The sequence below is a fragment of the Rhinopithecus bieti genome, unplaced genomic scaffold (assembly GCF_001698545.2).
Source record: "Rhinopithecus bieti isolate Rb0 unplaced genomic scaffold, ASM169854v2 scaffold_5924, whole genome shotgun sequence".
NCBI classification, from domain to species: domain Eukaryota; kingdom Metazoa; phylum Chordata; class Mammalia; order Primates; family Cercopithecidae; genus Rhinopithecus; species Rhinopithecus bieti.
In genome coordinates, this window is record NW_016805189.1 from 2,238,490 (window position 1) to 2,254,109 (window position 15,620).

A 15,620-nucleotide genomic window follows, 5' to 3' on the forward strand; every position below is an offset into this window, starting at 1 on the left:
AAAAAAAAAAAAAAAAAAAGCCACAGAATATAAGAAAAAAGATAATTAGCTACCTTAGAAAAAAAATTAAAGCTGTAGAAGAAAATTGTGGTACATCTCTGCCAATGTTTCTTCTTCTGTAATTTGAGGGGTCTGGGTAAAATCAGTAGTTTCCAATCACTATCAAAAACTTTCTGTATTTCCCCTCATGATCTCCCTTGGTTAATTAATTCATACTGAAAAGGAGTTCTGATTAGCAGTTATATATGTCTGATTTTAAAATATTCATTACTTAACAGATGCAACTTACTTGAAAAAGTCAAAGCTCAGGAAGATTAAGTGATTCATCTAAAGTCATATCAATATTTTCAAAAGAGGAAGGCATTGTCCAAATATGAAGAAACTAGTCCGAACACACACAGGAAAACAATGGAATCAATTCCAAACCACAGACCAAAAGTGAAAAACTGAAATATTTTAGAAGGATAATAAATAAGGCACACTTCCCCCCCTCAGTTAGGAAAAAGAAAAGAAATAGTGAATCCTAGAGAATTTTTAAAAGATCTATAGAACAAAATCATGGAAAATTACATTGTGTCATGGCTTTGAGCAACTGGTGTTGTACAGTAGAACCCATCTGAACATCACACTAGGGCCGTTCTCTTTTGAATGTCACAGAAATGTTTAAATATCTTAAAAAGTTAAATGGGAAAAAGCATAATTAAAAGAAAAGACTACATAGGAGTCAAAGTAGTGTAATGATTACAAACATGGACTGTGGAGCCTGACTGCCAGATTAAATCACAGTCATACAAATTACTGAACACTCTTGCCTCAGTCCTTAACCTTAATATATGATTTATCATGATGATATTGTACTTCCTTGATAAAACTGTAATAAATAAATGAATATTTAGAATAGTGCCTGACACATAGTACATATCTGTATGTCAGTAGTTGCTATTATCACTGTTATCATCACTATTATTATTATTTTTAAATATATAGATAATGAAGCTAGAAAGCAATGGGAGAAAATACAAATTTGATTCCATAGGAAAACACAAGAATCCTAATGGATAAATGACCAAGGAGCATAAATAAATTAAAAAGTAGAAAAACATATGGATAATAAAAGAAATGCTAAGTTTTAGAAAGATGAGTTATATACACCAATATAGATAATATAAACATAATTTTGTGGGGGATAAAGAAAACATGGTACACATACATCACAGAATACTACACAGCTATAAAAAATGTGATCATGGCTTTTGAAGCAACATAGATGGAACTGGAGACCATAATCCTAAACAAATTAATGCAGGAAAAGAAAACCAGATGCCACATGTTCTAAGTGGGAGCTAAACATCGAGTACACATGGATATAAAGAAGGGAACAATCGACACTGGGGCCTATTTGAGGGTGGAAGGAGGGGTGAGGATTGAAAAATTACTTATACCATACCAATTACCTGGGTGACAAAATTATCTGCACACCAAACTCCCACGACATGCACTTTACCCATGTAACAAACCTGCACATGTATCCCTTGAACCTAAAATACAATTTACAAAGAAAAAAAAATGCAGGTCACAGAGGATACACAGCAGATGATAACTTTTTTTTTTTCTTTTGAGACAGAATCTCACTCTGTCACCCAGGCTGGAGTGCAATGGCACGATCTTGGCTCACTGCAACCTCCGCCTCCCGGTTCAAGCAATTCTCCTGCCTCAGCCTCCCGAGTAGCTGGGACTACAGGCACGTGCTACCAAGCCAGCTAACTTTTGTATTTTTAGTAGAGACGGGGTTTTGCCATGTTAGCCAGGCTAGCCTCGAACTCCTGACCTCAGGTGATCCCCCCACCTCGGCCTCCCAAAGTGCTGGGATTACAGGTGTGAGCCACCACGCCTGGCCGATAACATTTATATAATGTTCTACCACATGCAAAACTGAACAATATGATATAGAGACATACATCTATGATACAATTATAAAGAAAGCAAGAGTTTATCAGTTATTTGTGTTCAACGATAATCACAAAATATAGGAATGTGGGTACTTCTGAATAGAGGAAATGTGTGTCTCACAGGCATCTTCACATTCCATTTCTGAAGCTGGATAGGGGTACCCAGATTTTAAAAAAATATTTGTTATACCTTTTATAGACACTATATATTCTTTTTTGTGTATAAAATATTCTCTCATAAAAAAGACAAATCTTATAAGTAAACTTTACAGGCAAGAGAAGACACTTTTTAAAATCATCAAATTAGCCAAGATTTTTTCTTTAAAACTCACAGTGAAGTTTTTCTAACAGTAAGACCAGATTAACTAACCTTAAGAGTTAAATACATTTAATAGGGTAAACAGAGACAAATTCTGACAGTAATATATCCTGCTAAATGAGGACTTTTCTCATCTGAAATCCATTGTCAAGCATAAATAAGCAATTCCCAGCTGCATATTTAGAAAGACATAATTTCTAGGGCTTAATACCATTACTTCAGATGGGATATTTAATATGATGCTTCTGATACATTGTAATCTATTCTTTAAATACTAAATCTTTAAAAGGGTTATGTAACTTTGCCAATAGATCAAATTACTGGGCACACTGGGCTAGGAAGTTCAAACACAAGATCTTAGATGCAGTGTAACATTTATAGTGAATTGCACAAGATAGTCAACTTGAACAAAATATTTAAAAAGAAGACATAATTTTGTACACTGTATTAAATATGTTTTTCCATTAAAACTTAAGGAAAGTTGGAGACTTTAAAATAATCCATAAATTACAGAATCTTTTTTTGGAGGAAGGCGTGGGGGACGGAGTCTCACTCGGTTGCCAGGCTGGAGTGCAGTGGCATGATCTTGGCTCACTGCAACCTCTGCCTCCTGTGTTCAAGTGATTCTCCTGCCTCAGCCTCCTAAGTAGCTAGGACTACAGGCGCACACTACCACGCCCAGCTAATTTTTGTATTTTTAGTAGAGACAGGGTTTCACCATGTTGGTCAGGATGGTCTCAATCTCCTGACCTCAGGTGATCCGCCCACCTCGGCCTCCCGAAGTACTGGGATTACAGGCATGAGCCACCATGCCCAGCCTACTGAATCTTAAAGCAACATCAGGTATTACCCAGTCTAATTCATTCACTTTGCAGATATGAAAACTGAAGCACAAGAAGTTTAAATGACTCAGGCAAGAACAGGACTAGAAAAACCTAGTTTTCCAATTCACTGTCTAATGTTCTTTTCATAATACCACACTGACTCCCCTGCAACATGAACACGTACACAAGGATGCAAATATGCAAATGAGCCTACAATTTTTCAAGTGGCTCTGCAATGTAGGTAAACATGCTCTGCCCTCAACCCTCCTCTTCTTGATCCCCTAAGACGATCTAACTAGAAGGATTCGCACCCCACAAAATCAGAAACAAGGGGAACTACAGTCCACTTTTTCCTTTTTGCTCTCAATTACTGAGATCAGAGTTGCAAAACAACTTCTCACCCATTGCCGTATCTAATCTGGACTGTTACAGGAAGATACGAACTTATCTTGCCCTAGCTACACACCACTAATCTAAGATAAAATAAGTATTCACCTATAATAGGCCCTATAGTTCTCTCTCAACCCCAACCAAACTCAGGTTCTCTGACAATCAAACACAATAAAAACAAAAGAAATGTACTGAGTGTGGAGGCTCATGCCTATAATCCCAGCACTTTGGGAGACCAAGGCGAGAGGACTGTTTAAGTCCAGGATTTCAAGACCTACCTGGGCAACATAGGGAGACCCTATCTCTATATAATTTTTTTTTTAATTAGCCAGCATGGTGACACAAGTCTGTAGTCCCAGCTACTCGGGAGGCTGAGGTGGGAGGATCACTTGAGCCCAGAAGGTCAAGGCTGCAGTGTGCAGTGAGCTATGATCCTGCCTGGGATCATGGCACTCCAGCCAGGGCAGCAGTGGGAGACCCTGTCTCCGAAAAAAAAAAAAAAGAGAGAGAGAGAGAGAAATGAAAGAACAAACATAAAATTTAGGGCTACTAATTTATACAAGGACTGTCCTGAGTTGTTTTCAGTTTTGGTTTTGCTTTTTTTTTTTCTTTTGAGAAAGGGTCTTGCGCTGTCACCCAGAATGGAGTACAGTGATGCAATCATAGCTCACTGCAGCCTCGAACTCCTGGGCTCAAGCAATTCTCCCACCTCAGCCTCCAGAGGAGCTGGGACCACAGATGCGTGCCACCAGACCGTGCTAATTTCTTTTTTTAATTTTTAGAGGCAAGGTCTTGCTATGTTGCTCAGGCTGGTCTCAAACTCCTGGCCTCAAGTGCCTCCTTCCTTGCCTCCCAAAGTGGTGGAATTATAGGCATGAACTACCATGCCTGGCCTTGAGTTTTGTTTTTGTTTTTTTTTTTAATACTATGTTGCATGGGCTTATTTTCAATAATGCCTTAAGTCTTACATATGTACTGAAAGATGTTTTTGTCTTTAAATAAAATAAGTGACCCAAGAAACCATAAGGATTTGTTATGTAATTTATAGTAACAGAAGACATGTCATGGCTATAACGGAGACCTCTAGGTGTATACTCACATGCAAATCAACTAAATTTCACTTTAAAATAGCACTGTAGTCCTAACAACAATGCTCATTTACCTAAAAATATAATTTTTAAAAAGTATTTATTTATTGTAATTGACTTCTAATCCCTGAGACGATTTAAAAGTCCAGTCTTAGTATAAAGTACATTGTCTGGCATAACATACACAAATGCTATTTTAAGAGGATTCTGAGGAGTTTCCCTGTCATTCCAAAATTTCCGCTATGGCTCAAATTTTCAAATAGAAGTTTCCCCTATACCCCACATTCTAAAGCAAGACGACAATGAGCTACTCAAAGTTGAGACCAGAACTTCCCTAAGAGTATCCATAAAGCAAGAAATCAAGTGTCCATAGACCCTGTAAGTCATAATTTCCACATGTATACTTTCCAAATGTATGACAATGTTTTTATATTTACAAGAACTTATTTCAAAGTTTTATAGCAGCTTTTGTTGTTACGTATTTTCTCAGTCAACAGATACCAAAAACATAATTACTACCACATGGAAGGGTTCCCATTATTTTTAAAGAGTTGGAAATTACTCAATACTATATACTGTATGTAAATGTGTCACTTTAGACAAATGTTATGAACAATACACTATTTTTATAAACCTAGAATCAGGATACACCATTCACCTGGAAGCTAGACCCTGAGAAAATACTTCCTGGCTTTTGGGGGATTTTTGTTTGTTTTCTGAGACAGGGTCTCACTCTGTTGCCCAGGCTGGAGTGCCGTGGTACGATCTTGGCTCACTGCAACCTCTGTTTCCCGGGCTCAAGCAATCCTCTCACCTCAGCCTCCTGAGTAGCCAGGACTACAGGCATGCAACACAATGCCCAGCTAATTTTTGTGGTTTTTGTAGAGATGGGTCTCACTATGCTGCCCAGGCTGGTCTCAAACTCCTGGACTCAAGTGATTCACTTGCCTCAGCCTCCCAAAGTGCTGCGATTAAAGGCATGAGCCACCAAACCCAGCTGAAAACACTTCCTATACCAGCATTTTTTCTCTATTTCACCTATATTCATCTCCACATCTTTTTTTTTTTTTTTTTTTTTTACACTGCCATGTTTTTCTTTATTCCTGCTCAGTACAGATTGGTGGGCATTTCTGGTTGCACATCCAAAACCATCTCTTCTTTTCTGGATTACAGAATTCCAAACTGTTTGGGAGATATGGTGCACAACCCCAGGATATTTACTAGCGATCGTTCTGAGAGTGAGGGGAAATTAGATATATGGAGAGTCTGATGGGAGTATCTGGAAAAGGTTTCCCTTCCTTGTCAGAGAGCCATTTAAGAAGAAACCCATTTTGCCCAGGCCCTTTCTTTATGCTTTGTGTGGCAGCCATCTTAAAGCCACGCTGGGATTCATTGCCAGCAATCTGAGGACAGCAATCTGAGGATAGCTGAGAGAAAAGATGGGAAATGTCTGGATCTTTGATAAAAATGCTTAATGGCTGCACCAACACCAGCACTTCTTACCTCTAGACTTCTGATTAGGTGAGATAGTAATTGCGAGTGTTGCTTAAACTGGTTTTAGTTAGAGTATTTCATTCTTCCAGTGGCAGGCCTTCTCACTGATAGATGTGGTATTCGGTATCATCTTTGGTTTTTGGAGAAGGCAGAGATTTCATTTCAGTAGACTTGTGTTGGAATGTAGCAAGAGAGAACTGGGTCAGGAGGGTGTGGGTATTCTGAAGCATTCATATGGGGAAAAGGTCTGCAGGTGCATCTCTGCATTTTATAAACCTCTTTAATCTGTGTAAATAAAGCCCTCTCATAAAATAAATTCCCTCAACTTTCCTTTAGGAAACCAAGTATCAATAAATCGCCCTGAGGTTTCCAAATCAGCACACAACTGGGTAAGCCAATCATACCAATGCCCAGTAACAATGCTGCTCCAGACTACCACAGCCAAGTGTCAGATATCACGGCACAGTGACCGGAGTGGCCAACTCAAGTAAGTGTACAGGAACCTTGCAGTCAACACTTGAAGAGATAAGGCAAGCAAAGAATTCTGTAAAAAAGAGGGCAGTATGTGATTTATCATTATTTCTCACTTTAGGAAGTTATCAATAATTATTTTATGGATAAGAACCTGACCACGGCCACAAAAAGTGACCATAAAGGACCCCAAAAAAGTATAAAGAATACTCCATCTGGTGGAAATCATATCTTCTTCACATTCTGTCCAGTCTTGGGGAAGAAGAGGGAAGAACGAGGAGGAGTGTGAGACAGAATGTGTGTTCAAACTGGTGATGATGAAGACATTTAGGAGTTAGTCCTTTATCTGAAGAAAGATAAGAAGCCACTGAGGGAGGGTTAAGCAAGGAAGGAGGGGAAATGATTTTGTAGTTCAGAAAAGTCATTGTGGATGCAGTATTCTTTGTCCAACATTTCCCATGTATTATCACTCAAGTTAGTAAATGTGATGTCCCCTCAACAAGGAAAGCTCGTGAACAGAACGCCATATACAGACTCGGCATCTTTTAAAGTCAGATCAAATTCTCTCTTCTCTATGATGCTTTTCCTATACCCTTCCTTTTACTCCAGCTAACAAATGCTCTCTTCTTCTATTTTTAACTCTCGTTACTCATACATGTTTTATTTCCAGCCTTGATCTCTCCCTCCAAGTTCCAGTTTCACACTTCGGATTCTACTACACATCTCCACAGGAATATCCTACCAGCACCTCAAAAGCAAGAGATCTAGAACAAAACTTATTTTTACCTCCACCCACAAACCTGCTGAGATCACATTCTCTCCATCACCCAGGCTTATATGTCACCTTTTATTCATCCCTTTCTTTGCCAATATCCAACTGCTTATTTCTACCCAATGTACTTTAGCAACACTTCTACTGCAGCGCTGCTACTCTCATTAGGTCTTCATTCCTTAAGAGAAACTCTCAAAACACTTCTTTGTTGGTCCTATGACTTATTTCCCAATTCAATTCATTCTCTAAACTAGTAGATTATACAACTTATCATTCACCTTTGATTATGACATTTCAAGGATCAAAAATGTCAGTCTCATAACTTACTAACCCAATCCAAGTTCCCTAACAGCATTAAAAGCCTTCCACTTAATTTTCCATATTTGTACTTTATTGTCCATTATCCCTCTTTATACATGCTCATTTTCCTCTACACCTGTCCTCTCTATCTGATTTGATAAATTTTGGGTGCTCCACAAAAGCTGATTTCTTTCCTATAAGTTGCTGTCCTCTCCTTCCCCCTGCCATCTCAGTTACAGGAAAGCATCCTATCATTTGTATATTCTGTCTTCATACGGGAAATGAAGAGTATTCATGGAAAAGCCTGTAAAATCTAGGAAACAGACAAGTACTAAGAAAGAAGAGCAGAGTGATTGAACTCCAATTTCAAAAGAAGAAGACAGCAGCAAGCAGGATACCATAAAAGCATCAGAGTATTTGAAAAAGTCAGAATAATTATACCTGGAGCAATGGATGCTGAGAGCCTATCAGAATTCCTCTAGCTGAGTGCAGTGGCTCATGCCTGTAATCCCAGCACTTTGGGAGGCTGAGGCTTGGAGATCGCTTGAGGTCAGGAGTTTAAGACCAGCCCGGCCAACGTGGTGAAACCCCATTTCTACAAAAAAATACAACAATTAACTGGGCATGGTGGCAGGTGCCTGTAGGCCCAGCTACTCAGAAGGCTGGGGTGGGAGAATCACCTGATTCCAGGGAGTTCGAGGCTGCAGTGAGCCATGAGTGTGCCACTGCACTCCAGTCTGGGTGACAGAGTGAGATCCTATCTCCAAAAAAAAAAAAAAAGAAGAAGAAGAAGAAAGAAAACATTCTAGGTGATTCACTGACATATGGAATTTATAGTTTAGTGGAGATGAATATATATGGACTTAACTACAACACAAGACAATATAGTAAAACTTGTACTCCAACCATGGTCCAAAATGCCTTAGAAGCACAAGGAAATTACAAATTCTGTGGCATGAGGAAAATGTCACAAACTACCATCTGAGAGGCCTTAAGGACTTCAACCTGTTCTGATAGAGAAGAGGTCCAGGCAGTAGGAACAGCCTAAAGGAAAGGAAGAGGCAGAAAATGTTAGATATGTGTGAGAAATAGGAAAACAACTGATTAATTCTTGGTCCCTAAACTATTACTATTTCAAATATCTCTACCACTTATATAGTTTTAATGAACTTATCCTAAAGAGCCAATGGAGGTCAGCATTTTATTCAGTGAATTCCTGAAAATACGCAGATGATTATTTGCAGAGTGAATTAGTTGTTATCAAAGAAAATGTTCACAATTCATTTTAAGGACTATAACCTCATAACATAAAATGGAAAAATGCAAAATCAAACCATCTATATGACTGTACTATGTACACCAGATAACTCTAGAATTAGAACAGACTTTAGGGAAAATCTAGGTCAACCATGTGACCTAAACTGTGTCTATCAGGTTCTACCTCCCAGGAATTTAGGATCAAGGCTTAATAATATAGTCCCTCCTTATGAAGGGACACATAAATACTCAGGAGCTGCTGAGCAGCCACATCTAACCATGAAGAGAAAAAAAAAAAAAAAAAAAAAACACCAGTAAAGAAAGAACAGTGAAGCAAACAAAGACTAGAGACAGGAAACATTCTAGATTTTCCAGTCCCTGATCTCAGGCCCTAAATGAGGTCTGCCTGCATTTGACTTCCAATGGTTTTCCAACAAATTCCTTTCTTCCTTTTTGCTAAAACTAGTTCATTTCTGTTACCTGCAACAGAAGCTTAAATAAGGCAATAACCAAAATCTTTCATAAAGTCAATTGTTTGATGCATTACTGATCTTTTCTGTACTTTCCTTTTTTGTACTTCCCTTAAAGCCATAAATATGACTTCAGCATACTCTACAGACAAATATATGAACAGGGATGAGGGACTGTGCTGAGCAAGTTTTTTTGTTGTTTTTTTTTGTTGTTGTTGTTGTTGTCTTGTTTTGTTTTTGAGACAGAGTTTTGCTCTTGTCGCCCAAGATGGAGTGCAGTGGCATGATCTTGGCTCACTGCAACCTCCGCCTCCCGGGTTCAAGTGATTCTCCTGCCTCAGCCTCCTGAGTAGCTGGGATGACAGGTGCCCGCCACCACGCCCGGCTAATTTTGTATTTTCGTAGAGACGGGGTTTCACCATGTTGGCTAGGCTGGTCTCGAACTCCTGACCTCAGATGATCCGCCTGCCTCGGCCTCTCAAAGTGCTGGGATTACAGGCGTGAGCTGCCACACCCAGCCTGTGCTGAGCATTTTAAAAGGAAAGTCCATCATGGCCAGGAAAGAGAAAATACAGAATATTCAAAGTAAATCCTTGAGACACAGCAATAAGAAATACTAACGACTGGCAAATTAAATAGCTGATTACCCTCCCATCCAAATTCAATTGAATTCTGCTAAATCAGATAGGTAGATCCAACTCAATCTTCTCTGAGGTAAGATCCAAAGGTGATAACCCATTATAGGCTATTTCATCTGGAATGCTCACAGATAACTAGCCTTCCCAACCATGGGAATGTTTGGATGTTCTCTGGCAGTATCCCTAACCCAGACCTAAATAACAAAACTGAATATTAAACTGTCTTAAGGCCTGGGCTTAACTATCCCCAAAAAGCAGTTAGGCATTTACCCTATGACATAATCAGCACTTTCTGCTATTAGATGAGGAAGAAAAAGTAATAGATGCTTAACATGGAATCTGTCCAGGTATGTATGTATCTTTGTGCATGTTCCAGGTGTTAACACAATCCTGAGACAGATCCAGATTCTCCAAAGCTGGACCACACCCATCACATTTGGCCTATGGTAGACCAGTTTGACATGTATAGCAAGTTACAGGCTGACAATCAGAAGTTTGAACCACATGTAGTAGGCGGCTCTGCAGAGTTATATAAACAAAAACAATATTATAGGATCTTGGAGTTAGAAGAGACATGGAAACTGTCCAACTTAATAATTTTACCAAGAAGCTAAACATGGGAATCAGATTCATCAACCAAATCCATAACTATGATAAATTAATTATACAAGTGCAGAAAAATTAGAGGGATTGTGACCAGATTATGACAGAATCAAAAATGCAGTAGTGTGATCACGGCTCACCACAGTCTTGATCTCCCCGGCCCAAGCAATCCTCCCACTTCGGCTTCCCAAGTAGCTGAGACCACAGGAGTGAGCCACTATGCCCAGCTAATATTTTTTTAATTTTTGTAGAGACAAGGTCTCCCTATGTTGCCCAGGCCGGTCTGCAACTCCTGGGTTCAAGCAATCCTCCTGGAATGGTCTCCAAAAGTGCTGGTTACAGGCACGAGCCACCACACGTGGCCTTAAAATCTATTTTTAATTAATAAGTGGCATATGTATTAGAAAAGCTGATGAACCTTACTGTTGGGATAGTCTTTGGATATTCTTTTGAGTTGAGCAAAACAGTAAGGATTTCTGACTTAATGGATTACCTACCATCATAGTTAAAATACTGGAACAAGCACTTTTAAAAACAAAAAGCAATGTGTTGATTCAAAATCTCAATTACATTGTATGCTGCAACCTTGCCAGACAGTTTAGGCACTGTGACGAAATTCTAGATGGCAAAGAGCTACTTATCTTAATATAAAAATTTCCAGATATTCGTATACGACCCTAATAAAAGTCATCAGAAATTAGACTGATATATCAGCTGGGACCAAAATTAAAAGAATATATGTTTAAATGGTTCAAATATAAACTTGGTGTTCGAAATTACTGGCAAGGGGCCAGTACAGTGGATTTTGGTCTTCGAAGGCCAGTTCACCACAAGTACTAGATAAGCCAACACATCACTGATAAAAAAGAAAACATACATGTATTTCCTGGCAATAAAATCCACTCTTCGCTATCCAGCACAGTATTTTTTAGAAATCCATTGATAAAATGTGAAATTAGAACCTGTTGTATTTCCCAAGAAGTGCCATTAAAGTTACTTCTAAAATACGAATCTATAAAAAGCAGGGGTTTTTTGAAAAACAATACTATGCAGAAACAAATTTGAAACCGATATCACTGCTCAAGTTACTATCTGCAAATTGCAAATTTAATAAAGTTAAATATTGTAAATATCTGCCATTAATCTGAACTGACAATTTTGTAAGTTATATGAACCCTGAAGATTTTTTATAGAAAAAATTGTCTTTGAAAATCGATTTTGCCAACAGCGCTGCAAATGAAAATATGAAGAGATAAACCAGAGAGTACCGAATATAATCTATGCTTCAGAGTCAGGTTTCAACTAATTTGAGTCCTAGTTTGCCATATCTTATTTGACAATTTAGTCTATTGGTAGCAAAAACAAAAGCAAACTGAAATCTCCTAAGTAATCTCAGCTCTAAGGAATTATAATTTATGTTCTTCCATTCCAGATAAAATTAAGAAGCAAGAAGCTTTGACGACTACTCATCACAAATGTAAAAGTCCATGCAATTTCACATTTACCTTTATCCCTACCTTTGTACTTTCAAATAACTGCTTTTTAAAATAATAATCTGATATTAAATTCCCTCCTAGTATTTTCCACATGATTCAAGAAGATTATCTTATGAAATCTTACTGTAACGACTTCAGAACTGCCACTTCCGATAGCTATTAGCCCTAAACCAAATAAGGTAAGAACAGCACTTTTCATTCATATAGTTTGACTTGAAATAGTCCAGTGTGAAACTTCAAAAATAGGCTTGGATGCCATTTTCTGCTTAAAAACAAAACAAAACTGATACCTGGCAAACTAGGGGTTCTGTTCGATTTTGGCCTGTGAAATGCCAGCCTGGCCCGCGGTAGTCTGGCCCGGCAGCAAGGTAGCAGCGCACTGAGGGCGGGCGGGCGGCGGGTGCGCTCCCGGGTGCGCCCCTCCCTGCCGCCTGCCTGGCGCCCCTGTCCTCTCCGAGGCGCGCGGCGAAAAGCGCAGGCCTGGCGGGCCGGTTCCCACGCCCCGGGCCCGTTATCTGAGCGGCAACCCTGGCAGGGCCGACGCACGGAGCAGAGGGCTCCGGGATGGACCCCTCCCCTGCCTCCCGCGGGCTGCCCCGCCAGAACCCTCTCTCGGGGGCCAGCGCGGGGCGAGAGGCTCCCGCGGGTTCAGGTTCGCTCCCGGGACAGGATAAGGTGTCAGTGAGGCTGCCAGACGCCTCCCGTCGGCGGGTGTGGGGGAAGCCAGCCCTGACCTCCTTCCGTTCGGCCCCTCACCCCTGGCGCGGGGCGCAACCCTTCTGCTCCCCTTCTTGGCTGAGGCAGGGGCTGTCTCCGCAGGCGGCCGAGGGGGCGCAGCAGGCGCGGAATGGAAGCCGGGCTCGGGGTCACACCCTAACGTGGCAGGGTCGGGGTGGGAGGGGTGAGGCGAGAAGGGGAGGAGAGGGGAGGGGAGCCCGAACTTACCGGACTGCGCACTTCCCAGAGCCGCGGCCAGGCAGAGGCAGAGGCAGAGCGAGAGGGGGCGCGGGAGGGTCCGCCGCGGGCTCATGGAAAGGCCAGGCAGCCGCCGCCGCTGTCCGAACCTCGCTCCCTCCCTCCCCGGCTCCGGGCGACGGACGGGGCGGCAGGAGGCATGACGGGAAATTCCTGGGCACGGGCAGCCGAGTCCAAATATGAGCATAGGAGACGAGCGAGGGAGGACCACGGAGCGCGCCGGCCGCGGAAGGGGCCTGCTGCCCGGGGCTCTGCGGCCGCCAACTCCCTCCTCCTCTGCCCTGTCCTCTTCCTCGTCCTCCTCCTCCTCCTCCTCTGCCTCGTCCTCCTTCTCCTCCTCCCCCTCCTCCTCCTTCCCAGGGTTGCCGGCCGCCCTCTGCCAGGGGGCATCCCTTTCCAACTTGGGACCCCAGAGCACAGCCGAGCGCCCACCTGGCGTGTTCCACCTGAGACCGCTGAAGGAGTGGGAAACAGACAAACCAACACGAAGAGACCGGACAGCGAGCCAGGGACTTGTGGGAAGATGTGTCAGGGGTTGAGAGCGTTGGTGGTGAGGGGATTAAAAAGTTGTGGGAGAGTGAGGTAGGAGCAGGGCTGCCAGTTAGTTACTTGGCCATCCTATACATACCGAACAAGCACTCACTATAATACGCGTTCCAGGTGAGCTGGCCCTCTCTAGCAGAGGAGGGTGAGTGTGTGTGTGTGTTCTTGGCCAAAATTGAAGAAAGGGGCTCGTCCCAAACTTATATTTGAACACCATATATGGAGCCCAGGCAGGCTGGCTGAACAATAGTTTTTCACAACAAAATGCTTAAGTTTCCACTGGTCTTTCTCTCCACGTGGCTCCAATCTCTATTCATGTCCACCCCCCCAACCCCCTCCACACACTTGTTTTGTATTTACCGTAACTTGTCTAAAATGCAATGCTGTAATTCATTCAGAAGGTGCCACCTCTGATGAACAAAACGTCAGTCCTATATGTTTAATTACAGGCCCAAGCCTGTAATTGCCTGAGTTTTCCTTGGCACTGATAACTCCTTGGGTAATCAAGTCCAAATGGCCCTTAACTTTTCAAGACAACATAATTATGTCTTAATTACTATATTTTTTCCCTGAAACTAATGGGACAGGACCTGGAGATATAGGGTGTTAAGTAGTTACAAACATTTTAAGATGCTAGATGATACAGAAATGATTTATTGATCCAAAATACTTAAGGGGTAAATGTCAAACAGATTTAGAGTGTGGATTATTTCAACATGAACCAAAGTGATGGTAATTTGTACATCACACTATTTGTTTGAAAATGCTATGTTTGAAAATCAAAAACCTTGTTTCAAATCAAACTCAATTCTGGCAAAGTATTAAAACACATACACCAAAAAATAGTCCATTGCAAGTGGCTCACCTCAAAACATCTGGCACTGAAAAAACCACGTCCTGTGAATTAAACATAGCAAGTGGGCAAATTGTCACCCTTAATGCATTGGCAATTATAATGGGACTAAGGGTAGATGACCCAGATAAAGTAATGGTGAATAAATTGTAATGCAATGAATAAAGAATTTAAATGACACATAAAATGACTATTTAATTAGGAAGCTAGAACCTAGGTTGTTGGAAATACTGAAGAAACTCTTCAGTATTCCCTCCGTTTCCTCTTTTTTTATAGCCTTGTGTTACATAAGTGTCTGTTTTTCTACTTCCCCCACAACACCTTGCAAAGTTCTTTGCCCGTAGTCCAAATGTTTGTTTAAAAACAAAAATAAAATGGGCACAGCCATTTGTAGAAAGGAATATAGGAGCTCCCTAAGTGTAAAGCAAATTCCAAAGGCTTGCAATAATTATGGCTATATTTAAAATATTTTAGTGAATAATCTTACATACAAAAATATAAAATTATAAATAATACAATATCATTACAACCTAATTCATGTTAGTAAAAATACAGAGTTCATTGTATCAACATAGCTGACGCCACTGTCAGCACTGCCAACCGCTATTCTAAAGGCTTGAATAAATATGCTAAGCGTGGCAGAAAAGAACAAAAGTTACTAAGTGAGTGATAAGAGCCAGACACTGTGCTAGATGTTTTTTATACCTGATATCTCATTTAATCCTTACAAATATCTCTGAGATTATTTTTATCCCTATTACAGCTAAGGAGGCTGAGGCATAGATAAGTAATGTGCTACCAGGAAGAGGTGAAGTAGTATTAGAATTAAATCCTCATTCTAAGTGTATATATATTTTACCATACTAATCAGTCTTATTTTCTCTACATTAAAATAAAAGTGGCATTCAAAACTGTATTCATTGGGCTCTTTTGGTTTTAAGTAACTGGTATGCACTCAGGTTACCTCAAGTAACCGAGGTAAAGAATACATGTGGAAATAAGACCAGAGGCTTACCTGGTGTGTCAGATCATCCTTTGTGGGCATGGTGGATGGGGCCTGTGCCTTTGATAGCTAGGGAAACAGGAAAGGTACCACCCCCTTGACTACATTCCTATGAGTTTTGTAGTTTAACCATTGATACTTTAATCATATATTTTACAATGCTTTTTAAATGTCT

At 40.7% G+C, this 15,620-nt stretch overlaps 1 protein-coding gene across 4 annotated transcripts in view; it reads right to left on the reverse strand.

The window, feature by feature from the left end:
- MSRB3 (methionine sulfoxide reductase B3) overlaps positions 1 to 13,263 on the reverse strand; it is a 190,105-nt gene extending 176,842 nt beyond the window's left edge. Inside the window, exon 1 of one of the 4 annotated variants that reach the window (XM_017871586.1) lies at positions 13,017 to 13,263. In XM_017871586.1, the coding sequence (XP_017727075.1) occupies positions 13,017 to 13,233 (217 nt within the window). In that variant the 5' untranslated portion in view covers positions 13,234 to 13,263. Of the gene's footprint in view, positions 1 to 8,048; positions 8,071 to 12,361; positions 12,495 to 13,016 lie in introns of those variants that run through there. The other 3 variants (XM_017871587.1, XM_017871588.1, XM_017871589.1) reach the window with 3 other exon arrangements.
- Positions 13,264 to 15,620: the final 2,357 nt, after the last annotated feature.